Raw genomic sequence first — 27,779 nt, forward strand, 5'->3', positions numbered from 1 at the left:
CTGGCGAGTGCTGTCCGGGGTGCGGATGTCAGTAGCCCACGGGGATCGATGTTGCTGGGAACCCGAGGTCGCTCTATATGGCGGTTGCAGTAAGTACCAATGTGATTCATGCGTCCTGTCCCTTTGAGCGTGCTGACGGGCCATATGTTATGCGGATTCCGACCAATGAGTCACTTCTTCGAACTCGTGGGCAAGGCTTTGGCGGAAGATCCAACACGTAAACGTTGTCCCGGGTACGGTCCATCTCCACTCGCCATCGCTCATCTTACACGTCCTCAACGGACTGAGGACACCGGGCGGCGATAGCCATCCTCTGGAATTGTCAGGTGTGGTCCGACTCGCTCGGCCCACGGAACAATGATTCCTGTTGAGGCAGTAACTGCAGTCTGCTGAGCACCATGACCATAGCTCTGGCTGCGCGACCTTGCGCAGGTTCAGCCAATTCCAGCGGCCCGATGCTGCACTGCAGACCCTGTCCGGGCAGGGGCGCGCGGCGTCCATGATCCTCGGCGTCCGCGGTGACTCTCTCTCATGCGCTGGGAGATGTCAATGGCCGGCATGGCTGCCACTAATTGTGCAGAGGTATAAGTATAGGCGGGTGTTGGGCCGTACTCAGCACAAGTTCCACAGTCCAACGATTCATCACCCCTTCCGATATGATCTCGGTGCGCCGCCTGGTCGATCCCTCAGGTACGCCCTCGCCGCCGCCGCTCTCTCTCCCGTTCTTCGCGCGCTGACCGCCTCGGTTCCTGGGCGCAGATGAGGACGTGGAGTCCGTTGTCCAGGTCCTTGTGGCCTCGTTTAAGGATGGTCAGTAGTCCCGCATGATGTTTCGCATAAGTCTAGGGTCATCATGTCTATCCCTCCTTTCTCCTCGGATCATCAGACGTCGGGATGGCATCGCTCAGCGGGAGCTCTTCTCGCGTGCAAGTCGAGCTGTACAGGAGAACAATTCGAGCGTGCATATCGCAGGGCCAAGTCTTTGTTGGTCTCGTGGACAACCGCATCCAGGGTGTGGCCGCATCGATTTCTCCGGGGGCGGATTGGCATTGCTAGTTGGTCTATCTCAATGCTTCTTTGCGAGACGCGCATAGCCTGCATCCTGACCACTGCCCTTAGCCTGGAAGATGATTTCGTCCGGACCTTGTCGCCATATCTGCGAGAATGGTATACTTACCACGTACGCCCACAGCCGCACTCACTCGTATGCCAGACCACTGATCGATAACGCCGCGCCCGCCCAGTACATCCCCACATACGACGAGTTGTATAGAACTTCCTTCGGCTCGGGTGAACGCGCGCGCAAAGAAGCATGGAATCTGAAGCTCCTCGCAGTGCATCCTGATGCCCAACGCCGAGGGCTCGGGAGATCGTTGCTGAGCACATTCTGCAAGCAGGTAAGTCCGCGGGCCAGCTCCTGTCTTCTCGGACCTCCTAACCTGGCCTTCGTCGCCTCCTTTCAGGCTGACGCCAGCGGAAAGCGCGTCCTCACCGACGTGAAGAGCCCGTACCACGTAAGTTTAGCTCGAGTCCCGACAGTTCTTGCTGCGATTGCGTCGGGTCTGGCTGAGCTTTCCTTATTCTGGACTAGGTGACATGGTTCGGGAAGTCTGGCTTTCGGTATCGGGCTGTCAAGAACTTTAGCTCTAAAGATGCCGCAGGGTTCCCGCTCTGGTGCATGGTCAGGGATCCCGCCCCGACCACGTAAGGCCAACGCTAGCCCCACACCGACCCGAGTCCCCCACCGCAGCATCGCCATCCACCTCTACCCCTTGCAACCTACCAACCTTCCACACATCCATGGGTCACTCTATCGCCCGACCCCCGAGCTACCCAGTTCGCGGCCCGACGAGGCATCGCAAACTAGATCCTCATAGAACGCCGCTCAACCCACGATCTAGGGGACCACGCGGCTTAACGTACTTGTACATTTGTACCCTGCCGGCGCATTGCTTGTTTTACTGTTCCGGTACGCGCACATACTACACCCGTTCCACATCTATTGTATGTTAGCTTATGAATTTCACGCGCCTGACACCTGGAGTGTCGTTGTACACGCATGATGTACTAAACGAGCGGCCACGATCAGAGCTCCAGACGTGTGTCCCTTTGACTCGACAAGGAGCGTGATGGAGGAGTGCAACGGCGTTGATGTCGTTCTGGGGTACTGCTGGACCCCAGCAGTTGCGGATTCTCCCGCTTCGATGGGGCGAATGGGGCGAAGAAGCCTTTCATTTGTGCGAACGCTAACTCAAGAACAAGCTTCTAACACCGTATTCGCACCTTCATTCAATCTCCTCAACTTTGTGGCTGGTATGTCTTGTGACTTGCGACATGCGGCGCAGGCGGCGCATGATGGAGGTAGAACGGCGAAGCTATCCGACACTCCTTGCCGAATTGGAAGTTTGAAGGGTGACAGAGAAGAAATGCATCGCCAAGTCGGACGTCACGGCACTGCCAGAACATACTACTCAGTAGTTAGGTAGTATGGTCATTTACGATGATACATGGGCGAACCGAGGAACCCGCTCCGGTCGAAGAGCAACGCCGGTATACTGCGTAGTACTAGTACTGGCTGCCACTGAGACTGTGCCCGCGCCAAGCCTACGCGTTGTGAAGACTCGCCTCGGACATTCCGAATATATGTCGGCATGGGCAGGTGTGTCTGTCTCGGCACAATGTCTGCGAGATATTAACCGGCTAATACTCGCGGCCCCGCACCGCCAGACTGAGTTACTTACAGCAGTGAGAGCGGCTGTACGGCATCGCTCGACCTCCCAGCGTGGCCAGATGCTCCGATGACCGTCGATCGTGATCAAATGCAAAGTCCACGGCCTCGATCAAAGCGTTCACGTAACTTGTGTGCGTGGTTCTGCCCCTGGTTTGCGCTTCGATGTCTCGACCTGTAGATCATGGAGTCGACAGATGTAACCTCGTATAACCACGAGCTACGCTTACGCTTAGACTGAGATACAAGCACGCAGCGGAGAACCCGTGGTGGACAAGTCGTCCACATCACACTATCTGCGACCGCCACACCTCCACCATGCAGCACAGATATTGAGGGCGTGAAGAGAGGCATCATCGCGGAGCTACAACCAGTGCTTATTCGGAGATGGCCCGGTTCCGGTTCAAACGGGCGCCGCATCCTTGGCAGTAATCCCGCGGCCTGGGCAGTGAGTGAGCAGTCGGAGGTCTCGCGATGGCGATGTTGTCATCCCGTCTGGCCTGTCGTGTCATCGGAAGAGGAGTAGCTCGGGGAGAGGGGGAGCTCACAGCGACCCAACCGTGGGTCACCCGTCAGTCCAGTTGAATCGCTTGTCACGCTCGCGGGCTTCAGAGTTGTGTACATAGAGATGTGTTCGGCCCGAACTTGACGACGGCTCCGCGCTATACCACAAGAGGCATGAGGTTGTACTTAGACCCGTGCTTCAATCTTCGGGATCAGGTCTCAATATCTCTCCTTAATCGCCGCGGGGTTGTCAGTGGTAGACAATTCTGGCATAAGTAGATTATGAACGGACCACAACTCTGTGAACGCCAGGCTTGGCCCGGATACCTACTCACCTCACTCCAATCCGCCAGAAAGTGCGAACAACGCGGGCCCAGACCAACTTTCCACGACGGATCGATGATGATGGCGCGCCGGCTGGTAATGAGACCTGGAGACCCATGTCGGCGATCAGCTGTGCTCCCGCTCCGATCCTTCGCGAGAGACTAAGCTGCCTATAAAGCCATGGGTGCTTCGGGATCTGCACTCCTCCGGATGAATGACCTTGTGGCGATCAGCCTGTATTCGCTGTGTGTACAGTGCATGCGACAGATTGAACACGCAAGGTTGGTCTGGGAGGCAAATTAGTGAAACAGGGGGGGTTTGAAGGGAGCGTGAGTGATAGGCAATTGCGGGGGATGGGCAGGGAAAGAGTGAAAGGGTGGAACCATTGCGATCGATGCGGACGGCGGGAGCAGCATCGGCGTTGTGCGCGTCCTAAGACTACGCCCGGTGTGTGCGGACATTCACAACATACAGGTTGTCGGCCAGCTCGGATTGTAACTGCTGCCGTTGCCTTGCACCCCCACACCAACAGTCCCCCAATCCTACGGTTTTGGCCAGATGCAGTAACAGCGTAACACCATGTCAGGGTCAGGTCAGGGTCCACAACATTCGCCTGTTGCCGCGACGCAACGACCCATGAGGGCTCTGGGGGTCTGTGACACGTCCGCCATCTCCATCACCGGGCGCGGCTTCTGTCTTCCTCCAGGACAGTGGTAATAAGAGGGGGGGGGGCGCGGTCAACAATGCGAATCGCCGAGACCTGTACCACCTTCCACACCACGGCCTGACGAACAACAGAATACGTATCAGCGCCATCGACTGATCGAAGCCGAAGCCGCAGAAGGATTGCAAAAGAGGACTTCCTTAAGGTCCATCATGGGCATGCTCTATCGATTCCATCGAGCGATGAGGGCCGGAGAAGAATGAACTGCAAATGGAAACTTCGGGAAGGGACGCAAGTGGGCGCAAGCCAAGAAACACGATGCAGCATCGGGAGATGTGGCAGAGTCGACGCAAATGAACCGTTCTCGTCATCCCGGCGGTAACGTCGTGCGATCGGCGGGGGGCCGGGGAACCTGGTAGGAACGCTTGCCTAACGGTGCTCGCGTCGGTGGTCGTCGGGGGGCAAAGACCAGTCACCCTTGCCCTGGCCTCCAGGGTTCCAGCCCTCCGACATGAGAACCATGCCTGGCATCAGAATCACTTCTTGGAGCTGCGCAGGGTGCGGGCGCTGATGTCGTCCACCAGGCGAGAGCGCCCCGGAGCGTGTCCTGCTGCATTGCTTCGGGAGAGAGCGGCGGTTCATGTCCCGGACTGGCCTAGCCTGAGCTGATGTCGGGGCTGTGTGCTCACCTTCCCGCCAGACGTTTGGGGGACGCGGCCACGGGGACGGTGCATTTCGTGATGAGACGGGACGCTGAACCGCCGGGGAATGTCAAATCCGGATTGCGTCAACAGTCAGATGTCGAGAGTCAGATTCAGTTATCGCGATTGCGCCGGTATCGGCGACAGAGGGGGCAAACATAACGTACTTGTGTTATAGTCGGTCACTTGAACGTCATTCCAGGATCCGGGGAGAGGGAGGCTGCGTCGTCGACATGAGGACATGCAGAAGAAGACATATGAAGAACAACAACACGAGGTGGCATCGGAAAAAGCAAAAGAACATTTACAAGGGGTTAAGGCGCCACGAGTTGGAATCGTGCGCACCACGTTCTGCATAGGATATCCAGAATTCACCACCGAGAGCAGGGCGCGACTCACATGATGTGCCCTCGCCGCCGCTCGGCGGCCCTGCGCAAATTGACAAAAATGCACGCTGCAGAGAGACTCGCAGGATGTCAACAGTGCTGATAACAAATAGCTTCGCCGTGATATCTTTGGAGCGCATGCACCATAGCACTGTCCCCTCGGTTCGCAATTGTCTCTTCAGCCAGCTTGAAAGGGGGGACTAGCCATGGCGAGGCTTGCAACGTGCTGGATTACGAGTGATTTCCTAGCGTTCAAAACCTCGTTTCCGACCACGCACCTGCAGGACGGTGGGCCATGGAGACGGCGGGAGTGAAGAACAGAATTCGGCGAGTTCCGACACCAGGCACCTCAGGCAATTCGATCCGAGAAAGGCCTATACGGTTCACACTTTCCCCTTTCCATCATCCCCGTTCCCCAGCGGCTCAAGTCCAATTTACGACGAGCCAGTGCAGGCGTACAGCAGGACTTCTCAGTACAGTACTATCCAAATGCAGGCGAGAGCGCACAAGATAAGCAGACCGAGGAGGCTCGTGCCCAGGGGGCGTCGCGGAGTCCGGACATGCTGGGGAAGAGCGAGCGCGCCCGATCTCACAAGCTTACGACCCTGCGCATCCCACGGTACGCGTCCTCAAAGTTCAGATCTCCCTTTTTGTGATTATTTACGAGAAATAATGAGTTGTGATGGCAATGCCGCCTGGCAAAAATGAATTGGGCGGGGCCTATTGGTAGCGTTTGATGAGCTTCGCGGCTCTGAAACAGTCTACGGTCTCCCATCCTCCCGGCGAACAAGCAGCCACCTGGCGCGGAGAAACGGCCTGAGGCGGCGTATTTCCACGATGGGACCGCTCTCGCCGGAAAAAAAGCACATTTCCTCCTCAAGCTCCCGCTCACTTTCTCCAGCCAACGGGTCCCTCTTGCCTTGCCTCAAAATGGCTGCGCCTCCCCCGCACACGATGATGCTCCAGCCTCCCGGCGGCTAGGCCAATCCTCCTGTGCCATATAAGCATCCAACTGATCCTCTCGCCGGTTTCCAACCCCGATCGTCTTCGCTCCCCTTGTCCTTACGTTACATGACGCCTCTGTCTTCGCCGACCGATTCCCAACGTGATGGCTCCGCGGACCACAGTGCCGCTAGCCAAGGCCCTCCTGACCGCCCTGAACGGTCACGGAATGCAAAAGGTACGTCGCGCACATCCTTCCGGCACTCCTATGCATCGCACCGACACCCTCCCTAGCTCAGGCCCGACACCGTGCTAAACGGAAGGCCTATATCGAGCAGGTACTTGATCGCGCCTCTACCGATGTCTCGGTATCGCTCATACCATGCTTCATAGCTGGAGCAAACCGTGACGAAGCTACAGTCCGTCCTGGCATTGTCTCCGGACCAGGTGGCTGCCATACCCCCGCCTCTCATGCGGATACGTGAACTCGAGCAAGAGAACGAGTTGCTGCATCGTGAGGTCGAGGAGCTTCGGCGACAACTAGAAATGAAGAACGCGCAACTACGACCAGACTTCCGGCGCGATAACTACACCCCTCTTCCTGACGACCGTCATTTTGATCGCGAGAACAAGCGTCGAAGGACGACGGACGCGAGCGGTGTTTACATGGTCAGTGGAGTGGCTTTGCTCGTCGAGCCCATCTCACTATGTGTGACCACAGACCTCCTCTCCACACACTCATAGTCCACCGCCGCCCCTCTCCATCCCCTCCATCACGGGACAGTACTCGTCGCAGAGTCCGCCGCACGGGTCGAGCTACAACACGTACACGTCACGGCCACTGAACAACTACTCCTATGGCGTGCCGGGTTACGCTGTGCCACCCGAGACTCCGACGTCGAGCGCAACGTCGAGTCCTTCGTTCTCGGCGAGTATTATCTCCGTGTCTGCCGGTTGTGCTCCCCAGCAGAACTGCGCGTATTGAGCTCGGGATCCTAGTGACGGCATATTTTTTCTCACCCACAGCCCTCGGATTACGCGCCCTCGCTATCCCAGTCTCATCCCCGAACCTTATCGTCACCGTACGGTCATCCCGTTCTTCCTCCGTTCTCTCACACCACATCTCAGTACGAACTTGTCAAGCTAGAAGACGACCAGTACTCAGTGAGTCTGATTATCCTCATGGAACTTCTGAAGATGGTCAGCTGATATTCGTCCGGACTGTAGCATCCGACCTTGCACCATACTACAACCAATTCTAATCAATACTCTTCGGCAGTACACGCGAGCCATGCAGGACAGCAGTCGGCTGTCTGGCAGTACTCTTCAGAACGTTGAGCGCTCGCTCCGAAAATGGTGCGCTCGGTTACCACCACCCACCTCCGTATCCCCTGTCCCATATCCCCTCTCCCCTGCTTTCGCGCTGTGCTGTCTCCTTGCTGCTGCTCGACGTAATACTTCCCGGAGGCCGGGTCCGGATATGTATCATAACTGTAGAATCACTGAATCGAGTCTGGAATACTTATTAGCTCCTCAGCTCGCTGCTGCCCGCAATGCCCCTTGGAGGGCGTTAGAAGACCATATCTGCATCATGGTGCTGATACTGTCCGGTATGCTACATTGCCTTATACCCTCCACCAAGTTCTCAAGCACAAAACGCCGCTCTCATTTTTCGCCGCTAGGCTCCTTTGGGCACGAAGCACCCAAGTAGGGTTTGATTGATCTCCTCCGCCGTGCAGCCAGGCTTCGCTTCGCCGTCCAATCGGACCGCCCGACGCCTACGCTGCCATGCGTGGGTGGGGAACGAAAGCTTCAACACTGCCTACTATGAGACCACCACTGCAAAAAGCTGCACCCCACTCGTCGCGCTAAGGCCAGTGCTGTCAACACAACTGCGGATGGGCTCGACCTCGTACTGGGGTCAATCTTGCCGGCGTCGTCCGATATCTAATATAGTGCGTATTCTTAGTCTGACGCTTGAGCAACGCGGGGATGAGCGAGGGCTGACGCTTTGACGCTTGCAGGTGTTCCTTCCGTGTCCGATGTACTCAGCAGTATCGAGAGCGTGGCAGGCTACCAAGGGAAGCTCTTGCGGCGAGCCGTCGTTGCCGAAGAGATGTGGTATCAGTGGGATAGCGCCTCGCCGGATACGAGGGGCGCACCGTCCTTTCCATGGCTTGCCGAGTTTGCTCTAGACGTTCCTGAGCTGCTCATAGCCCACAACCCACAGCGCGGTGGTGGGTACGGAGCCAGTATGTTGCATTCCTAACTATGGCACTTCAAACCCAGGTCGCGGAACTCCAGCATTAGGCAATCTATCGGCCATCCGGAACACCGTGCTGGCTGGATCGCCGGAGCCATCCGAACTGTTGCTAGGTTAGTCTGCGGCGTTCACATCTATCGACAGGTGCGATACTCACCGGGTACCGGCCCTGGGCCTGGAATGTATGATTATATCTCAGTGAGCTACAGACCCAGCGCGCACCGATTGATTCTCAGAGGGATCCCTACCAATCGCGCCACCCCAAACGCGACCGGCAGCGCCCCGGCAATGTCCTACACCTCCGTGAAGTTCACCGAGAGTCGCTCACGCGCGCCTTTCTGGGTGGCAAGATCGAGCCCGTCCGCTTTCCCATGGAGCCATACCGTGGACACGGCTAACATTGCCACGCAGATGCTGTATTTGCGCAGGATCGATACCCTTCCGCAGGTCTCGACCGTCAGCTCGAGGTGTCTCGTATGCAAACTGGGCTACTTCGCTGTGATTGCCGGCTGACAGGTGTAGTGAGGCGTCCTGCGCACGTTCTCACCCTAGGTACGCCGCCAGGCAATGACGCACGAAGCGGGGCGAGTGCGGCCATCCGTTGCACGACAACGCTTGATGCGGACACGCCAATCCCGCCGGTACTCGATACGTCAATATTGCCCAGCCCACGCGCGATATGTCCATCACTCGCGACGGCGGTAAGTACAGCTTGTAGATGCCGGCCGGCGAGTTTGTATTGCTGCGTTAGCGTGTCTATATACCTGTCAAAAAGGTGCTATGGGGTAGCATCTTTTGTGCGGCGACAGCACCTGCTAAGTGAATGATAGGCCGTTCAGGACCGCAAGCCCGACCATCATCAGCCCCATGCCACGGTCTCGCCTAGAAACGCACCTGAACCTCCTGAACCCTCAGCTTCTCCTCGGACCATGTGTGTCGGCCACCTCTGTCAGATAGTGTTTACACCGCGTCAGTGGGCCGGATTCGGCCACCTGAGCAGGTCCCCGTGCTTCGTGGGCTGACACGAGCCCCATGCCGGCATGGTCTGCTTCCCCAGGAGCCTTCGAGCGGATGTCTCCGCCGAGCCGTCCCGCCCTTCTCGCCGCTGTAGGTCCACCACGATGAAGCTTGAGTGACTGCCGACTCCCCCGTCTGGCAGAGGTACAAGGGCCAATATCGGCCGCTTCCTTGTCGTGAAGCGTGCAATCCCGGGCACATGAGCAGTAACGGGGGCGTTCGATGGGCGCGTTGGAGAGGCATCTCGACGCTGATCATCTCCATTCGGCGCCATTCTGCTGCGTAGTTCGAAACGCCTAGGCAAATGTGGATGACAAAGGAAACTGATGAATTGACGCCACTAAGAGGCAAGTTGCGATGTGTCGCCGCTGTAGATAGGACAGAAGCGAAGGTAGAATCGAACCTTGTTAGTGTTTGCATATGCATTGTTTTCAGACACGGATTGCGGCCCAGAGGAAGCCATCCTACCAGGACAACAATAGCAATAGCGGGAGGATCATCACATCAATCTATGAACGACGGTGTACGATATTCAGAATCAAGTCCCAAACTGACGAAAGGCAGTGGGCAACTCATTGTCGCACATTGTTGTGAAGCGAATGTAGCGGTAAGGCCATAGTTGCCAAAAAAGGCACTGTCGCCTGGGTCCGCCACAAAGGGACAAAGCCCGCAACCACCATTCACCACAACACACTGGAACGTCGACGAAGATGCCCACCCAACCTACACAGCTAGTCCCCACCCTTCCTCCGCCGACGTCGACACCCTTGGATATGCCAGCTTCGCCGTTCAGCGCCCGGAGCAAGCGCAAGACGCACGCGCAAGACGAGAACGCCGCGTCCTCGCGTATCCCGGTCAAGTCACAAGCGTCGCTCCTAACCGCATCCACATTCAAGGCCTCTCGGTCGTCTAGCCCAAGCAAGAAATCTCCGGTGAAGCTCGCTGTGATCGACAAGTCTTCTATCCCGTACCCCAAGAGTTCTATCCCCGCCCCGGCGGTGGTTACGCCCCTCCTAGTCGACGCCCTTGGTCGCGTGAACGCTCAAGCGGAAGAAATACCGAGGACCGGACAAAGATCACGACAGAGCATCGCAACCAAGTCGAAGCCCAAAGAGAAGCAATCAAAACAGAAGGCACCCAGCGCGGCGGGACCATCGCTATGGAAAACCCTCGTTTCCAGTGGCAAGGGAGTAATCGCGGAGACGATGGACCGAGACCGTGAGTGACCGACATATCCCGTTCTCTTCTCAGCGTAGGATGGTGGCTGACTGGTCGGGGGCCGTGGCCCGGTATGCGCAGTGCTTGCAAGCCCAGCCACACCGTACTGCGCGACAATGGTGACACCGCAGATGCTGCGTGAAGGCTTGAAGACGGAGGAAGCATCCTACCATGCGCAGGTCGCGGTGAAGACCGCGATAGAAGATAGGTGAATTCCGAATTCAGCTGATGGGCCTACCATGAGCTTGGCCGCACTATCGCAAATACTGAGCAAGATATCTTCCATGCTGCAGACCGCACGAGGAGTGGGACATCGAGAGGATTCTGGCCGTGGCCATGGAGCACTACGTGAGTTGCCGGTCATTGCGGAACACTAAGACGAATGCTCACTATAGTTCAGCTTGTCGCGCTGGGCGTCGAGCTAATGGAAGATGTGGCTGGGCCGCACTTCACCTTCGTGGACCCTAGGAACCACGACGATGCACGAGCGATGGTGAAACAGGCGCTCCGCCTAATGAGGCTGTTTGCGAAGCATGGGTACAGAAGGGATCGAATCATTATCTCGGTGAACCCCAACTGCTTACGTCGCCGTCAGACCTATTCCTAACTTGGTAGACCAGATACCCGCTACAGAGGCAGGCGTCGAAGCAGCAAGGAAGCTCGAACGGACCTACTTCATTCGTACCAACCTCCTGTATGTATCAGGCCTTACACATGCGGCCATCTGCGCCGAGGCAGGGGCGAGCTTCGTCATGTATTCCTACGCAGCGGTCAGCACCTCTTTTGATATATAGAGACTCCATACTAACACTCATGCGGCAGCTCTCCCACGGAATTGCGCAGAGGAATGCGACCAATCCATTTGCCCGGGTCGTTGAGGCGCTGATCCCGTCGACCAAGCGGCTCGCCGATGAAGCGGTCGAGTCCACGGCGGAGTACTTCAGGGCGCAAAAGATCGGGACCACAGTTCTCCTGTCAGACGTGCAGAGCGTGAGTTTAGTTCCCTCCTTTGACGGCGCTCTCTTTCCTGCCGAAGCCGAGAAACATTGACCGCCCACTCGCCGACAGCTAAGCGAAGCTCAGCGGCTGAAGAACTTCGACAGCGTCGTGCTCGACGCAACCCAATCGCGACAGGCCAAGGTCCCTATGCAAGTGGTGCCGCCGGCACGCACCAGTGCGCCCGTTGATACATCTCCCGGGAAGACGCGGGCGCGCGAGGCGCAGTCTTCGGCTTCCCTCCTTGCCTCCGGTGCATTCTTGTCGGCAATGCCCGCCGAGACGCGCGAATTAGCCCACCGCACGCTCGCCAAGGGATTGACGGAGTCAATAAAGCACATGCGCAAGACCTGGTCGCATATTCTCGAGCATCTCCAGGGTGAGGCTCAGCTGGCTCACATCGACAACGGAGCGCTCGAAGAGTTCTACGAGGAGGACGTCAATGAGCATTTCAGGATCTCCATACTCCAAGGAGCTGGCGTACCCTGCGAGCAACGCGTACCGGTTCGAGTCTGCGATGTAGGCTTCCGGATGTTGTGTTCGATGTGGGACCGACCGGAGGCTCTCTAGTCCGGGAGGCGTGCAAGGAACCGAAGGCGAGGGTAGACCGGACTAGATGCCACAGGGTCGGTATTCTCGGGGAGCATAACAGCGCCGACAATACCTGATTGTGAGGGGGCAGGGTCTTGGACTCGGAGAAGATGGACGTCTATGAGTATTGAAGGGCGGGGTTTCGCGTATCAAGCCACAGTCATTCAGTGGTCTTCGCGATGGGACACCAAGCTGCCCGATGGGAACGGGTGTGGATCAAGCGAATGAAGTAGGATGTTTCTGTATACATATTCGCTGTTGTTCTTGGTGCCCCAGAGTGCTTGAGCATATCTGCCAACCAGGGTGAGAAGTCCGGTGGTAATATGTCAGCACACATTTACCGAGGGAGATAGTACGACTTGGGGCCAACGTGCTGGCCATGCTGCTCGGGAAGCGGCACGGACACAATGCTTCCCACCGACCGTTGGAGTCAAGCAGGAGAAAGGTGTTTCCAAGTAGTCGTCATCCGGTGTTCGTGGTCGCGTTCTCGCCGTGCTCCCCGTTCATGACAGTGGCAAACGAGGGTCCTCCGAGGGTGAAGCGGAGCGCTGGGTCTTTACATGGAAAGTTGGGCAAAAACTGGGGACGTGAGTATAAAAACTGCGCCTTGCGACAGGTCGCAGGCCACGAGGCGAGACTGGCTGTCCTTGCCCGATGCGTCCCCTCCGCCCCCAGCCTACGGATGCAAAGATGGAACATCAGTTGCTGAGCGAGTTCCGATGTGCTGTATGTATGCGGGCGCACCAGAGGATCTTCGCTGCAGTCAGCGTCAGCAATGTGCCGGCCGCACGACTATGCTGATCAGAAGGACATCGGGCGCACCTCCGCACAGGCGCACCCAGCATGGGAGTGCAGATATCAATTATAATGGCCCCGAATCCCTGTAGCTCTAGCTGGAAGCAGGATATACTTGTCCAAGTCTTCGTTGTGAAGCGTGGTCTGTCTGCGCTCGGATAGACCCCCCACAGGAATGGAGGAAACAGGATCCATGACAGAACCTAATGCATATAGCCTCGCCTCGGTACGGTCTGCGGGGCGAAGTGATGAGTAGCAGGTTGAACAGGCGACACGAACGCTCACATCCTTGGTCCGTCGGCGCCACCACAGGGTACCCCGCCGACGCCTGAGAGATACCCGTCTCAGACTTGCGGGGACGTCGATCCGGACGGTATGGGGAAACGGGGGAGAGGATGGTGGACGAACGAGGTCAAGTCGACGTCTGCGCTTGAGATCCTTGAGACGTCAACCTCGGGACGGGTTTACGTACCACGTAGGCTCCGGGAAGCCAAGAGCTTCACGGCAGCGACACCTCCAGTCCTGAGTTGAGATGGTCAATGACTTCGTTCCTGCACCGGATGGACTCGTACACAGAGAAGTTCAGCTCGAATGTAGCCCTCTTGGCAGCGACCGCCGCGAACACCCAACTGTACTTACTCTCAAATCATGTCAAGAGATGAAAGAAGTCAGAATTGACGGAGATGATCGATGTTTTCGGGCGAGGAGAACATGGTGGAAGCTAGCCGAGGCGTTGGGCGAACGGAACGCGTCCGTGTCGCGTCCGACGTCGGACGGCGCGCGTCCATTTCTCTGACCGCCACCAGCACGACCTATACCTATCCACAATGCCGACACGCAAAGGCAAGGGACAAGAGACAGCCCGTGCTCATGCACAAGTCGCGTTACCGGCCGAGTCGTTTCCCTTCGCGCGGTACACATCCGTCGTCGGGGTACACACCTCACTCCTCGCGTTCAGTGCGCTCGTCCTTCCCGCGACATCCCCCCCCCTGAATATATTCGCGCAATGGGACTTCTCGAGTTCAACATCATCCAAACCCGAACGCGACATTCTGCAGGCCCTCACGGAAAACCCTGTACGCACAGTCGCGTGGATGTGCGCGGGTGCGATCGTCTTGCAGGGCTGGTGGGCAACTTGGATCAAGAAGTGGGCAAACGAGTCACAAGCCGCCAAAAAGGCGGACAGCGCGGAAGTAGCTCAGCAGAGGCTGGAGAGGAAGGAGAAGCCTCTGAGGAGCAGAGAGGATGTCACAGTCCGTATCCTCGGTATGTCATTATTCGGCTAGTCACTCACAATGCATGCAGGCGTACACACAGGCAGCCGCCATGACTCTCGCGGGATCTGTAGTATTCTATGCTATGACAGTGCTGTTTGGTGCACCTCTTCTGAGGTGAGTATATGCGTCTGGCTGTATCTACAGCTTGGCCTGACACCATGATGTAGCCACCCCCTACAAACCTATGCAATGAGCCTACTTCTCTCCGTCTTGACGGTGTTACCTCCTGCATACACACTCGGAATACCGTCTTTAGGCTCTGACAGCCCTTCGCTAGTGTCGAGACTGACATGGGTTCGTCTTTTCGCGGAGCTCTCGTGCGTGGTCTCGCCTCTCCGTACACTATTGCCGGCTTACATCCGCCCGCACAGTCCGCGCACCCCTGTCGAACGTGCCCTCGTGTACCCGGCCATCGGCGCAGTGACGGGGTCTTGGTTGGGTGCCATACCAATCGGCCTTGACTGGGAACGTCCATGGCAGGTACGTACCGCCGTTCCCGCCCGCCCATGCGTTCCGCTCACCTCCTGGCAAGGCATGGCCTCTCACGCCCACCTTCGGCGCAGTCGGCGGGTATATTGCGGGATCCCTTGTCGCCTTGGTAGTCAGCGCGACGTTCGAGCTCGCCCAGGCCGACGTCGCGCACCAGAACCAGACCCAAAAGTTAGGGAAATCCAAGAAAAAGTCATGATACCGATCCATGATCGTTACCGCTGTCCTGCGACTTCTACTTCTACATTTCTACAGGGTCCTCTATACAACGCATCTAGAGCCTCTATCGCTCATTCCCGCCTGCATTCCGAACGAAGTTGTGTCTCTATGCTCAAAGCTAAACTTCGCAGCAGCTCACTCCGTGGGTGCGGGCACGCCTGCCCTAGGAAAGCAGCGCACGAAGGTCTCCGATCGAGTTCGTTACGTAGTCAGGGACTGTGGGTGACGCATTGGGCCCGGTAATCTCACTCTCCTTCGTGATCCCTGAAGCAGCCGACGGCAGCATGAGGTCCTCGGTCTCGATTTTACAGAAGCATACGAAGGCACGCACCGGTGAGTACGAGCAGGGTCGCCAGTCCACCCGCTTTCCCAAACTCTATGTCGGTATTCAGACGGTCGCCGACCATGATCGTCCGCTTAGGGTCGAAGTCGTGCCTGCCAATGCAATGTGTTTCCCGTCAACTATCTCCGTCTTTCTCTCTCGAACGTACGACACCCACTTCGCCTTGATACAGTCGAGCATCGTGCCCTTCGGCTTTCCGATCGCGACCGGATCCTTACCCAAGGCATACCTCAACGGCGCGCTGACCGAACCCGCACCAGGGAGCAGACCCTCCGCAGTGGGGTATGTGCTGTCCTCGTTAGTCGCGAGGAATGTACAACCCTCGTTCCGGAGCAGATAATTGAACGCCTTGGAGAGCTTCGTGTAGTTGATGGACGTGTCGAGGCCACATAGGACCGCGCCGACGGTCGGGTCAGGCGTCCAGTTCTTGAGCGAAAAGCTGGCCAGTGTGTTGTCCTCAGGGTCCTGTGGGAGGCGGGTTAGGTGTGCAGGAGCCTGAGGAAGGAAGAGACAGACTCACTGTCCCGCCCAGGTATGCAATGCCCTCGTCTCGTAGCTCCTCCTCGAGTCCATCCATGCCAATGACATAGACCTTCTTGTCCTTGGGCATCTTCATGACCGACGAAATGTACACCGCGGCCGCGAATGCGGATCCGTAGATCTCATCGACATGCGCCTCGACGCCGAGCGTGTCGAACTTCTTCTTGTAGTTCTTCCTAGACTTGGTCGCGTTGTTCGTCACGAACATCACCGCCTTCTCTTGCGGCGAGCCGTATGAGCGACATCGACAAACAAGACTGTATGCGCAACGCACTGTGATGCCGCAGGAGCTGCAGGACCTCTGTCGCCCCCTCGACTAGGGTATCGCCCTGCCAGAGCACACCATCGCAATCGAATAGCCAGGTATCATACTTGTCCAGCAAGCTGACGTAGTCTTCGCGGGTGCTGAGCCGAGTGGCCATCGTGTCTAGACGCTATGGTGGTAGTCGCGGTATTGTGTAGCCAAGTCAAGCTACGGTCGACGCAGTCGTGGTGGACGTGATGTCAAGTGCATTGCCAATCGCGGCGACGGATATTTCGACATCGCGTGGGCGTCGCGGTTCTCATCGCTGACTCACTGCTACACCAATCGGAGGTAGTCGGATAATCGGGAGTCGGGACGCTGCACTAGCAGAGCACCGAACGAGGCGTTACGACGAGCGAGCGAGAAAGCTCGATGTTAGAAGCAAAAGCCCATGAGTAGGCTCCGTGGCTGTCCCCGACGGATCCAAATTTGGTCGGAACATACGTCCAAAGCACGCTGATATACACGAACTCCCAAGGTTACCGCATACCGACCTCCTCGGTCATCTTTTGTTTGCGACAATAAGCAGTACAATGCATGTGTAGAGCGAGTGATGATGGCATGGCGTCGTGGTGCTCGAGGGAAGGGGGAAGCCGGTCGTGAACAGAAGAATACATAGCCGCACAGAATCCACAGAACGTCTACTTGCGGCCCGCCTTCTCCTGAGACTTGATGACCTTCTTCACGATCTTAGCCTCCTCAACAAGGAATGCCCGAAGAATGCTATAAGAAACACAAGGTGTAAGGATACGAAAAAAGGACGTAGAGCGGGGCGCAAGGACATACCGGGACTTTGTGCAGTCGCCGCATCGTGAACCACCGTACGCGCGGCGGACAGTCTTCTTCGTCTTGGAGATTGTAGCGTATTGACGGGGACGGAGGGCGGGGACCTAGAGCAAGTCAAGTATCATCAGCACCTTGCACGCTACCAATAGATGGATCGGAGACATACACCAGGCAGCGCAATACCGCAGTCTCCGCACTTGGGCGCAGTGGCAAGCTTTTTGAGGTGGTGGTAGACAAGCTTGCCACCAGGGGTCTTGACCACCCGACGGCGGTTAGACGTGGTGTTGTAGGGGGTGCGCTTGCGGAGAGTGACGCGTTGGGCCATTGGTGGACTGTTGGGACATACGTTCAGTGTGCGTTCAATACATACCGGCTCCTCTGTGCGACCCTCAAGCCCTGATCCTTGCATCCATATCCCCTGCCTCAACCGTCTCAACCGCCACAGGTCACCCTCCGAACTCTCCCAACCCCAACTCCTCTCCACTACTTCACCTCCCTCGGGCCGCACAGATCGCCAGACGACGGGAAAAACTCACTCTTGCGGGATTCAGGCGGGGGCTGCCTGATGCACAAGTCAGTGTTTGTACAAGAAACGTGGGCGCAGCATAACGACATACCTTAGGTCTTGAGCTTGCTGTGGCCGTCGCTGTCCGGTATATTCCTGTATCAGGTAGGGCGGGTGGCTGAGAGGAACTATACAGTTCACGGCGTTTGCCGATTGAGCGCTCCGTCTTCCTGTTCGGGTAACCATACTGACCGTCTTCAAGGTTGCCGTTATTTGTCTAAGATCTTGCGATGACCACTGTATAGTCGACTCAATCGACTGAATTTTCTCTGCACACAAAGGTAACTTTCTTGCGTGTGTGTTTGCGTTCGACAAACGTCGCTGTATGGCCCTATCGCACTTGTCAGCAGACATGACTGTTACTACTAGACTTCCCCGGGAACTCCGACGTCCGCCGCCACTTCACTAGGGACGTCCGCGGCTGCTCAACAACAGATCACTGTGAATATATCTCGGTAAGTTTTACTCCCGGTGCGCAACAATCCTTTTCGAGTGTTTAGCTTTGCTCAGTCTTCATCCCATCTGTCTGGAAGGTATTCTAACCTGGTACGGCGTTTCTGCGGCCTGGGGCCTCCTCTCATGCGTAGACGCAGCAGCACGAGCGGCCCTAGCGACGCGCTACTGAAATGTCCATTCAATTCTGTCCAGATTGACAGCTAGGATGCATCAGACCCTGTCTGCCTGCGAGCGCGTGCTCTAAGACTCACTAGGCACTAACGGCTGTCGCCTGGTATCCGCCGCGGTCCTGAGTCCTGGGTCTCCCGCGAACCTCTTCTAGCATTTGTATTTCAGCGACATGCGGTTTGACATGCCGCAACATAGGCTCTCCGCGCTGTCCCGTAGCTACAGCATGGTGGACCATCTCTCGGAACCGCATCTGTGCTCGCTATCTATTGCTTGCGTCACATCGCCCACGAAACAGCTATCTTTCCCGACGTCCTCCGCCAGTGTCAATTCTAGCCGGAAACTATCGGGCCACTAGAGGCACCTCGCGGCCACCGTCGAGGCCATCCTATACAGTGCCCGAGTTCTCTGGTTGCTTCCGACATCCCACATAGGACATATCTTGCGAAATAACTACGCTATACTTGTCTCGATGACGCAAAGCATGATTCTTGTCCTTCTCAGTCGGCGTGGGTGTCGGAGAAAATACATCTCAATGTCGCTCCACTACTCCCATCTCCGCCTAAGTTTAGGTCCTGTATCGACATCGACATGCAATAGTGGGTGTGGGTACGCGAGTCCCATTGAGGTAGTGCCGATACCGTGCCGGATTCTTCGTGAAGTTAGCCACATCCAGACTACACCCTTCGCTTAATTCTTTCGGAGACAATTCGCGGCGCTCCCTAGTTCCCCGATCACTTGGAAGCCGCTACGTCCCTGAGGCCTGAGGGCACGAACAGCTGCCGGACGAAATTCGACAGTACACGACGATAATGGGGGTCGAAACGAACCGCGCGCTGAGAGAGACCAGCGATGACCCAATAGACATTCGGAGAATGAGTGGCCGAGGCTATACACAAATAGAGAAAAGACAAAGCACCCGTGCGGCGTTCAATACTCCCTGTCGAACCGCTTGTAGGAGTGCTTCTCGTATTCTTTCGTTTTGCGTCTTGTCCTCGTGCTGGCAAGGGCAAGCACGGGATGTCAATGATCAGCGGGAAGAAACGAGGCAACCACGAAATACGCACAGAACAGGGGTACGCGGCTCGATGAGCGCACGCTGCTGCATGCTGATGAATCGGTCCTTGAACAAGTTGCCTTCGGGCTAGATGACAGACAGCCCGCGTAAGCACCGGCCTGCGATACACAACATGGTGTCGTACCTTGAGACCACGCAAGCTTTCGCTCAGCTCCTCGCCAAGCTGTACGTCGATGTTGCCCTCGGGAACCTTGTGCTTGCCAATCTTCTGCCCCGCTAACCCCTCTTTAAGCTTCTTTTGCTCGGCAAGCTGCTGCTGCTCCCGGAGTCGCTCGCGCGTGGCAAGATTGCGCGAGAGCGCTTTCCGCAGAGCCTTTGCAGAGTCGACAGAGGCAAGCATGCGTTTCCGCGCGGCCTTCTCTGCTAGAGCGAGCCTCTACATCCAGAAAGAGAGTGCGTAAGCGCGAATACTGTGCAGTGAGAACAGTGATACGCACCTCTGCACGAAGTCGCTCCGCCTTCTTTCTCTGCTGCTTGGTCTTCCTACCGGGCATCTTCTTCGGCGGTAGCGGCTCGGCACTTGCATCCTCCTCTTCCGCTTCAGCCTCGCCAGGCTCGTCAATATTCATACCCGGAGCGGTACCCACTACAGAAGCGGTCGCAGCCTCAGCCGCAGCGATCGCCCTCGCCTTCTCGATCTTCGCCTTGGTAGCCTCGAGCTCATCCACGCCTTTCCACTTCTGCTCCTCGACCTGGTGTGCGGTTCGCAGCAACTCTTGGTGGGCCACGACTGACGGGTTGTACGATGTTCCCTCGTGTGGTGAAGGTACCGCGGCGAGAGCGATCATGGAACGGGGATGTTGTGACTGGGGAGCCTACGCATTCGCCGAACTTGATTGAGGGACACGTTTAGCACTCGAATAAGATACCAGCACCGACCTTGACAGCAATCTTCTCTGGCACCTCCTCCGCCCACACATCATACGTTCCCGCCTTCTTTGCAGCCTCGCTCAGCTCGAGCGTTGCGCTTCCCTCGCCGACCTGGTCCGGGTCCACAAAAGCGTCGAATGGCCCCCGCCGCAATCGCTTGCCCATCTTCAGCAGACGGGTTTTCTCATCGTGCGTGACAGCCTTGCGCTTCGCGCCAGCTTTGGCTGCGCTATCGGTTGTGCGCGAGAAGACCGCGGGCACGGCGGACCGTTGCGAGAGGATTTTCGTCGATGTGAGGACGCGCTCGGAAAACTTTGGTAGAGTTTTGCGCACTATATCACCCAGGTATCATGTGAGTACAATTGAACACACCGTCCACTCATGATCGCGAGAGGAAAGGACTGAGAAATGCACCTTCATCGTCTCCGGTAACATCAACCTGGAAGAGCTCCTCATTCTTCTTCTTCTGAAGCGTTGTTCTGCAACAATGATCGCAGCAATGTCAATCGCAATTACTCAGAGAGCACAAGTGAAAACGCACCCAGTTGCACGCTCCTCCGAGCGGAGCTCTTCCAAGCCCTCCTCTACCTCGTCCAGATCGACATTTTTCCGCCAGGCGCGCTTGCCTTTCCGGCTGCTCTGGTTGCGTTGCGCGGGTGCGCCCAGCGACGATGATGCTGCCTTCTTTGTTAGTTGAGACGATGTGCCAGAGGAGGGGTTGTTGGTCTTCGCCATGTCTACGGGAGACTAGAGGTATTAGCAGAAAGATAGCAAGCTTGTGGAACGCGATCGACCGAGGGTACCAACCAAAGTAAGGTCCGGTAAGCAAAATGGTAAGTGTACTTAAGTATAGAGTGCAATGGAAGGTAAGTAAGTGAGGCAAATTCCAATTCTGAGGATTACTCATAAACATAATTATATCCACGCGAATAAGCGTCACAACGCATTAATGGGGTAGTGGTAACCTGGGTCGTTGCCATCGACCCGCCGGGGGTTCGATTCCCCCTTAATGCATCGGTGAGAAATCCCTTTTTTTCTGGCTTGACCCTTGGATTCTGGAGCTGCAGTCAACTACTGTGATACTTATGGAGCCAGAAATTGGGGCGAGGCTTCCGTACAGCAGGTAATTGTTTTCTAAGTTTGACTGGGTAGTAGTAGTACATGTAGAGTACAGAACAGCCCATGAATATAATAACCCCAAAAGCAGCCGCAAAGTTACTGAGATTGATACTATCGAGTGAGGGTTGACATGAGCGGCACCGACAAATACCCATTGTTCGTCTTCGTCTTGGTGAGCCTATATGAGACAGGTGAAATGCAACTCCTCACACACAAGAAGAAGACATACTCGTCAAAGTGCTGGCCGCGTTTGGGGTTTGCTCGCCGCTTCGCCATAGTCTTGCGCACTTTGCTCTCTGGTCGGATGACAATGACCGGAACGGGGGAGTGGCTGAGGCAGTATCTGGGAAAGAGTGTCAGAACAGCCAGGGAGGAGAAGAGTTTACCAAACAGACATGACTCACTTCGATACGCTTCCAACACCGGGTGCACCGAATGCCCCCGCCATCGCCTGCATCATACTCCGCTGGCCGCGGGTGCCAACTACAAGGGAGTCCGGACGATAGAGAGCGATGAGACGGTCGATCGTCTGGGTGACCTTGCCGGCGATGTACTCCACGATGATTGAAAGCTTGCGCTCGGGATCGTACTCAACACACTTCTCTTGTATGATGCGCATCAATTCGCGCGCATCCTCGCGATACTGGTCATGGTCTTTCTCTGCTACGCGCCAGGCACAGCGGGATGAGCCGATGCGGGGTGACATTGTGATAACCGAGCGTACGTACCAAAGTCGTCAGCATCTATGCCTCGGAAGACAACCAGCTCGTCTCCATCCTGGACGAGGGACTCGAGACACCACTCGAGCGCCTGGGTCCCGCTTTCATCCGGGCTGGAGGCACACAGGAAGACACGGGTGCTCCGCGTGCGGGAGTAGCCCTCACTTTGGACGTGCAGAGTGTACGAGAACATGCTCGCCTGCGGGTTCTCCAGGGTGTCGAACGACACCTTCGGAGTGTACCCCTGCGCAGCAATCAGGGGTGACGGGGGGATGTTTGGAGTGCCTATCGTGACCACTGAAGAGGACGGGTTCGTGGAGGTGTACGGGGAGGATGGCGTGCCGATGCTGGGGGTGGACGACATGGGGTTCGTGGATGATAGTGCAGGAGAGAGTGGGACCGAGCCTACAGGGGGAGATAATGGTGATGTTGAGGGACCTTGGCTTGGTGTGCTTGGCCGGGACGAGGAGTGCTTCATCGCCGAGCGGAGCGGCGGGGGCGGAAGAGGGATGTAGTGCGGACGTTCCGGGGATGCCATGTCGGGGGGTCAGGTTCGATCGAGGATGTTGTCCGGTGTCTAATGGCGTATCCGAATTACCTGTGGACCTGCTGTAGACATCCTCATGAGTACCATCGGTATGCTTCGCACAATCCACGCACCTTTGATTGTCTCGTGCCGCTCAGTGTTATCACGCGGATGTGCCTTGGTCGACGAGCTCTGGTGTTCAGTGTCAGAAGCTTTCTCGGCAGGGGCATATACATGCAGCTCACCCTGATGTACCGGGTGGTGGTCGGGTGTGGTCGTGGTTGTAGTCGGTGGATGTGCGGGACGGAATGTCTACGCCGTCTTTCCGCCAAGGCGGAGTTCGAATGCCCCTTGACCTCGGTCCTCGACCTCGACCATGTCGTCTCCCGCTCCCGACACCGCTTCTCCCGCCACACTCAACGAACAGTCTCCTCGTCGCGACGATGGCGATTTCAAGCAGGGCACGTCCGAAGTTGAGCACGATAACTCGGAGGCTCCGCGTGACGCGTCCCCAAGCTGTTCTGCTCCGACCCCTGCACTCAACTCTACCGTCGCTCCCTCTGCTTCTTCCTCCTCCTCGGATACTGCACCTGCGAATGCGTGGCAGGCCGTGTGGTCTCCAGCACACAATGCGTACTACTTCTACAATTCTGTGACGCAAGAGACGACATGGACCAATCCCCTCCAGCTCAACGCTGAAGCCGGTCCCTCCAACTCCACGCCCCCCTCTGCTGACGCCACGGATACGCCCGCTGCGTCTTCATCGAGCCACGATATATATACCGCCGCAGCTGCGCAAGGCATTGATCCTGCGCTTGCCCATCTGGACCCCTCCCTTGCCGCAAGCGGGTCGGCGCCAAGCGCGTTCACCTACACGGCGAAGTTCAACGCGCGCACGGGCGCGTTCACTCGTCCGGACGGTCGCGACCCAACGCATCTGTCTGAGTACGAGCGGGCGAAGCGCATGAGCGAGTTCTACTTCGACGTCAACGCGTGGGAGCACGATGTGGAGAAGCGTAAGCTGGAGGAGGCACAAGAGGAGGAGGAGGGCAGGAAGCGCAAGAAGCCATCGAAGAAGGACCTGGTGAGTTCCACCATAGAAGTGCCTCACTCATGGATTGCAGGCGTCGCGGTGTGCTGATCGCAAGACATCAGGAGCGATTCAGGGAGCAGAAGCGACAGAAGAAGCTGGCGAAGACGGCTTGGCTGCGTACATGAAGAGTCCATGTAACTATCTTGTCCCTATATGCGACTTTTGTTGTCAGTTCTTTTGTGGTCAACAAGAGAGTCATGGCACTCTGAGTTGCCCAGCCGCCGACCTAAGTGCCAGGTTGCATGGTGATGAATGGCGACACTGGCCAGACAGTCGGTTCGCCCTCAGACGGGGCCGGGTTATATTCTTCGGTTACACTTACTTGTACTCATCCATTCGATGTCAGCATATGCATCATCATCACACCGCATTTCGTCCTGTCCACAAACATCTTTCTTCACGGATCTGCTGAAGGCTCACTGCAAGCCTTGTATTCAAGTCCGCCCATAGACTGGCACTTGAGGTCTGAAGCTTACGCTAATTCTGAGTAAAACTTTGCAAAAAAAAAAACATCCTGCGTTCACAGCTCTGGTGGAAATTAGCATCGTATGTCTCAGTCTCAGGCCTGATCAGGCTTGCATTTTAAAGAGTACCACCGGCCGCATGGTTCCAAGGTGCGAGTGTGTTTACGGTCACGTGATCGACGCGTCTAGGCGCCATCGCGTCGTGAAGTTGAACTTGTTCTCTCACTTCCATCATCGACGCTGTCCACGACGATTCCGACCCTCTTGACCCTCTCGGCGACTATACGATATGGACGCTAGTGAAGTAGGTCGGCTGGGAACGCTCTCCCTTCTCCGTGCAACAGATTCTGTTGTGACCGCATACCCTATCGACGACGAGGAACTCACGATTGGACGTGACCAATCATGTTCTCTTCGACTGTACTACCCTGCTGTTTCTGGCCTACATGCAAAGGTTACATTTGTTGAGCGGAAGGCGTTCCTGGTGGTACTTGGTACGAATGGGGTGCTGCTTGACGACTCGCCGCTCTTCCCCGCGACAGCCACAGCACCTGGACCGACTACTGTGCCTCTCCAGAACAACTCCGTGATTGAGATTCACAAGAAGCGATTCCGCTTTACATACCCCCCGAAACATTTGCGCCCTGCTCTCATCAATACCCCCACGCAATCTACGCCCACTACAGCACGCCGTCCGCTGCGCCTCTCGATGATCGCAAGTGCGCAGGTCTTTACCCCGCGCCCCAGTCACGATCCACAGGAGAACCTCCGTATTCTGCAAACCCCCATTCGTTCCCCTTTTGCGCGCGAGAACGAGGAGATTGTGCTGGTGCACAGCAACACGCCCCGTGTGCTCGAGGAGGACAAGGATCTCGTCATCCTCGACGAGGTGGAGCCGGAGCCGGTCCTTCCCCTCCCTCTGCCCGCCACGTCGCAGTATCCCGTCACCCCTGTTAGGCGTCAGGGACGCCGCTCTTTGCATCGCGCCGTTCTCATTCGCTCTGCGCAACGGGCAGCGCTGCAGCGCGACATGCAGCTCGAGGAAGAGGAGCAGGAAGCCGAGGAAGTCGAAGAGACTATCGGCGCGATACTGGAGGAAGGTGAGGACGAGGTGCAGGAGATCGACCCTCCGGAAGGGCACCAAGTGTCGAGTTGGCGGAAGAGCTTAGATATGGTCAAAGGCAGCCTCGGCTGGGCGTTCCGGGGTCTCTCAGTTGAGGTGCGTTGCATCCAGTTCTGATATCGGGACCATGCTTATGCCGGATGCTTGGCTCAGCCCAAGGAGGAAGAGGAAGAGCCCGTACTTGCAGATGAAGAAGCCGAAGAATACATGGAAGAGGAAGGCGAGGCAGAGGACGTTGATTATGACCAACCACAGCAACAGCAGTACGAAGATGCGGAGGAGGAACAGGAGGGCTCGCACGAGACCGAAGAACAACGCCCTCTCGGTCAATTCATGACCCCGCAGATACCCAGGACCACTCGTCAGCCTCGCCTCTCCCTCGGTGTTGGAGCGATAGCAGACGACGGCCCGCGTCGTGTACGACTGGTTGCACCCTGGAAGGTCAACGAGATCGAAGTTCCCGCTCCGGTCAAGGAGGAGGATGAAAAGGAACAATCCAGGTCCTCCCTTGCACCTCCAACGTCAACGCCGCGATCGCCTGTGAAACGAGAGAAGCTAACCGAAGAAGAACGCGAAGTACGTGTTTTCTAATGCTACATTGGACCGTGCTGACATGCCTCCAAAGGCTATTCGCGCTAGGAGACGGTCTGCGCTCGCAACGCCCGACTTCTTCAAAGGTCAAACTCCAGGTTCGCGGCGCACACTATTCCCATCCATTGCATCTATTCCTACTCCCGACTTCTCTCAGCAAGGCGAGTTATCCGAGGCTACCTCGTCATTGTCGCAAGACTCTGCGCAGGGTGCCACCTCGGTGACCACTTCATCCTCGACATCTTCAGCGTCCGTTACGAAGATTGAAGAGGAGGAGGACACAGCCGTTCTTCTGGCCCGCATGCAGCAGATGATCGAGGGCGTGAAACAGCGTCAGAGCCTGGGCCGGCAGAGCCTCAGTCTCAGCCCACGGAAGCGCGAGGGTGGTTTCTCGCTTCTCGCACCCAACCACGCGAGCACACATAGGCCCTCGCGCATCCTGATTGAAGAGGACGAGGAAATGCAAGATGACGAGGACGAGCCCGAGATGCCGGCTTCCAGTCGTCCATCTGCCAATACCCCGCGCATGTCCGACCTGCGCCATGTCTTCAGTCGCCCGCAGGGCAATGCAGGCACACCTTCCATGACGGGCGTACGGGAGATGTTCCGACCTCAGCCCGTGGGCCCGGCGGAGACCCCTCGCTTGGATGGCGTCCAAGAGATGCTCCGGACTCCCGCAGGATACCGCGCACCGCCCACTGAGGAGCCTGTATCAGTCGACGATGACAAGGACGAGGATGGGGAAGACGAACCAGTCGAGGAGCTTCCCGTACGCAATTCACGTGGCAAGAGGACACCTGCGGCTCGGACTTCTCGACGCACACCTGTGCCACAGTCTGCTCCTGCAAAGAGCACGCGCGCGAGCTCTCAAGTACCTGAAGACGCCGAAGTGGGAGCTGTACCGGAGAAGGGTACTACACGCCGAACGCGAGCGCGTACGGCTGACGGCGCTGTCACTCAGGTATGCACATTCATTTTTGTCGACGACGATGAAATAGTGAACACTTTATACAGATTCCACGACCTACCCGAGGCAAGGCTGCTAAGACTACAACTGTGGAAGAGCCTCAGGACGATGAGGACACGGAGAGTGTTGAGAACCCTGCCCCTGCTCGTGCAACTCGGCGCACGCGGCAAGCTACGGACACGTCCACCACCTCATCTCAACCCGACGAAGCCTCCTCCAATGATGCCAAGCCTGCTCGCAGGACCCGAGCGAAGACCCCCACTCCAGCCGCCACCAAGGGGACCACGGCTCGCCGCGGGACACGTACAAAGCCGATCGAAGTGACTGAAGTCGAGAACGACGACGACCCCCTCGACTCCCTCCCCCCCAACGATGCTCCGGCCCCAGCTGGCCGTGCGCGCCGTGGGACGCGCAGTAAGGCCGCCGTGAAGCAGGAGGAGGCCGAGGAGACTATCCCTGCGGACGAGGAGCCAGCTGCAGCGCGTACTACCCGGGGCAGGCGCACTCCCGTCCCTAGAAGCACCCCGACCCCGACTACGACGCGGGGCGCGGCTCGTACGCGCGCTGCTACGTCCAGCTCCAATGTTGAGCCTACTATTCCGGAAGACAAGGAGAACACGCCGGAGCCGGGCACTGAAGAGGAGGTCGAGCCCGAGGTGAAGACGAAGGGTCGGGGCAAGGGCTCGCGAAGTGCGGGGAAGGCTGCAAGCAAGAGTGCGACAGAGGCTGGTGAGACCGGTGAGGAGTCAAGTGCACCTGCTCCAGCTGCGACCAAGACTCGTGCGAGCAGGACGAGGGCGAAGGCGTAAAGTTTGAGGAACGATACCACTATTATGCTGACTTGATGTTCTTTATCGACTTATGTGTACCGTGTAATTGCTGCTTGTATGACTAGAGATTTCATGCATCCATGGGTCGACATACTTTCGAGGGACGTCGTGTATTCCGTGCTA

At 57.0% G+C, this 27,779-nt stretch overlaps 12 protein-coding genes and 1 non-coding gene across 13 annotated transcripts; 9 read left to right on the forward strand and 4 right to left on the reverse strand.

The window, feature by feature from the left end:
* The first annotated feature begins 595 nt into the window (after positions 1-595).
* Positions 596-1,884, forward strand: L226DRAFT_399058 (uncharacterized protein). Its single transcript, XM_067674550.1, has 7 exons — positions 596-690; positions 760-810; positions 887-1,055; positions 1,120-1,180; positions 1,245-1,397; positions 1,464-1,514; positions 1,592-1,884. The coding sequence occupies exons 1-7, from the start codon at positions 657-659 to the stop codon at positions 1,706-1,708; spliced, it is 636 nt and encodes a 211-aa protein (XP_067536733.1). The 5' UTR covers positions 596-656; the 3' UTR covers positions 1,709-1,884.
* Positions 1,885-2,414: 530 nt separating this feature from the next.
* On the forward strand, positions 2,415-2,993 carry L226DRAFT_534212 (uncharacterized protein). The gene is made up of 2 exons (XM_067680617.1): positions 2,415-2,682; positions 2,742-2,993. Exons 1-2 carry the CDS (start codon positions 2,488-2,490, stop codon positions 2,907-2,909), a joined length of 363 nt encoding a protein of 120 aa, XP_067536734.1. The 5' UTR covers positions 2,415-2,487; the 3' UTR covers positions 2,910-2,993.
* Positions 2,994-5,906: 2,913 nt separating this feature from the next.
* On the forward strand, positions 5,907-7,068 carry L226DRAFT_534215 (uncharacterized protein). Its single transcript, XM_067680618.1, has 4 exons — positions 5,907-5,926; positions 5,985-6,487; positions 6,544-6,587; positions 6,643-7,068. The coding sequence occupies exons 2-4, from the start codon at positions 6,379-6,381 to the stop codon at positions 6,991-6,993; spliced, it is 504 nt and encodes a 167-aa protein (XP_067536735.1). The 5' UTR covers positions 5,907-5,926; positions 5,985-6,378; the 3' UTR covers positions 6,994-7,068.
* Positions 7,069-8,759: 1,691 nt separating this feature from the next.
* Positions 8,760-9,411, forward strand: L226DRAFT_399163 (uncharacterized protein). The gene has a single exon (XM_067674552.1). The coding sequence runs from the start codon at positions 8,989-8,991 to the stop codon at positions 9,337-9,339; it is 351 nt and encodes a 116-aa protein (XP_067536736.1). The 5' UTR covers positions 8,760-8,988; the 3' UTR covers positions 9,340-9,411.
* A 717-nt stretch (positions 9,412-10,128) lies between these two features.
* Positions 10,129-12,347, forward strand: L226DRAFT_485366 (aldolase). Its single transcript, XM_067677106.1, has 7 exons — positions 10,129-10,747; positions 10,829-10,955; positions 11,041-11,095; positions 11,148-11,312; positions 11,368-11,517; positions 11,570-11,737; positions 11,816-12,347. Exons 1-7 carry the CDS (start codon positions 10,240-10,242, stop codon positions 12,311-12,313), a joined length of 1,671 nt encoding a protein of 556 aa, XP_067536737.1. The 5' UTR covers positions 10,129-10,239; the 3' UTR covers positions 12,314-12,347.
* Positions 12,348-13,833: 1,486 nt separating this feature from the next.
* Positions 13,834-15,374, forward strand: L226DRAFT_534218 (PIG-F-domain-containing protein). Its single transcript, XM_067680619.1, has 5 exons — positions 13,834-14,382; positions 14,435-14,520; positions 14,574-14,723; positions 14,778-14,886; positions 14,939-15,374. Exons 1-5 carry the CDS (start codon positions 13,957-13,959, stop codon positions 15,092-15,094), a joined length of 927 nt encoding a protein of 308 aa, XP_067536738.1. The 5' UTR covers positions 13,834-13,956; the 3' UTR covers positions 15,095-15,374.
* Positions 15,278-16,419, reverse strand: L226DRAFT_570358 (2-phosphoglycolate phosphatase; the record flags this gene model as incomplete). The annotated part of the gene is made up of 5 exons (XM_067684427.1): positions 15,278-15,378; positions 15,446-15,549; positions 15,606-15,922; positions 15,978-16,216; positions 16,272-16,419. The coding sequence occupies 5 exons, from the start codon at positions 16,417-16,419 to the stop codon at positions 15,278-15,280; spliced, it is 909 nt and encodes a 302-aa protein (XP_067536739.1).
* Positions 16,420-16,942: 523 nt separating this feature from the next.
* L226DRAFT_461500 (60S ribosomal protein eL34) lies at positions 16,943-17,412 on the reverse strand (the record flags this gene model as incomplete). Its single annotated transcript, XM_067675654.1, has 3 exons — positions 16,943-17,024; positions 17,088-17,191; positions 17,254-17,412. The coding sequence occupies 3 exons, from the start codon at positions 17,410-17,412 to the stop codon at positions 16,943-16,945; spliced, it is 345 nt and encodes a 114-aa protein (XP_067536740.1).
* A 1,412-nt stretch (positions 17,413-18,824) lies between these two features.
* Positions 18,825-21,025, reverse strand: L226DRAFT_507040 (P60-like protein). The gene is made up of 7 exons (XM_067678110.1): positions 20,766-21,025; positions 20,639-20,703; positions 20,234-20,556; positions 19,792-20,169; positions 19,479-19,730; positions 19,344-19,420; positions 18,825-19,276 (listed from the first exon to the last, which is right to left on the reverse strand). The coding sequence occupies exons 1-7, from the start codon at positions 20,957-20,959 to the stop codon at positions 19,207-19,209; spliced, it is 1,359 nt and encodes a 452-aa protein (XP_067536741.1). The 5' UTR covers positions 20,960-21,025; the 3' UTR covers positions 18,825-19,206.
* A 142-nt stretch (positions 21,026-21,167) lies between these two features.
* On the forward strand, positions 21,168-21,238 carry L226DRAFT_t95. The gene has a single exon. It is a non-coding gene; the product is annotated as a tRNA-Gly (tRNA).
* A 216-nt stretch (positions 21,239-21,454) lies between these two features.
* Positions 21,455-22,426, reverse strand: L226DRAFT_460885 (uncharacterized protein; the record flags this gene model as incomplete). The annotated part of the gene is made up of 4 exons (XM_067675620.1): positions 21,455-21,521; positions 21,573-21,686; positions 21,748-22,006; positions 22,072-22,426. The coding sequence occupies 4 exons, from the start codon at positions 22,424-22,426 to the stop codon at positions 21,455-21,457; spliced, it is 795 nt and encodes a 264-aa protein (XP_067536742.1).
* A 509-nt stretch (positions 22,427-22,935) lies between these two features.
* L226DRAFT_534222 (uncharacterized protein) lies at positions 22,936-24,051 on the forward strand. Its single transcript, XM_067680620.1, has 2 exons — positions 22,936-23,672; positions 23,744-24,051. The coding sequence occupies exons 1-2, from the start codon at positions 22,965-22,967 to the stop codon at positions 23,804-23,806; spliced, it is 771 nt and encodes a 256-aa protein (XP_067536743.1). The 5' UTR covers positions 22,936-22,964; the 3' UTR covers positions 23,807-24,051.
* Positions 24,052-24,378: 327 nt separating this feature from the next.
* On the forward strand, positions 24,379-27,743 carry L226DRAFT_485383 (uncharacterized protein). The gene is made up of 4 exons (XM_067677107.1): positions 24,379-25,364; positions 25,422-25,844; positions 25,894-26,820; positions 26,874-27,743. The coding sequence occupies exons 1-4, from the start codon at positions 24,435-24,437 to the stop codon at positions 27,633-27,635; spliced, it is 3,042 nt and encodes a 1,013-aa protein (XP_067536744.1). The 5' UTR covers positions 24,379-24,434; the 3' UTR covers positions 27,636-27,743.
* Positions 27,744-27,779: the final 36 nt, after the last annotated feature.

The sequence above is a fragment of the Lentinus tigrinus genome, assembly GCF_003813185.1.
Source record: "Lentinus tigrinus ALCF2SS1-7 unplaced genomic scaffold L226scaffold_9, whole genome shotgun sequence".
Taxonomy (NCBI): domain Eukaryota; kingdom Fungi; phylum Basidiomycota; class Agaricomycetes; order Polyporales; family Polyporaceae; genus Lentinus; species Lentinus tigrinus.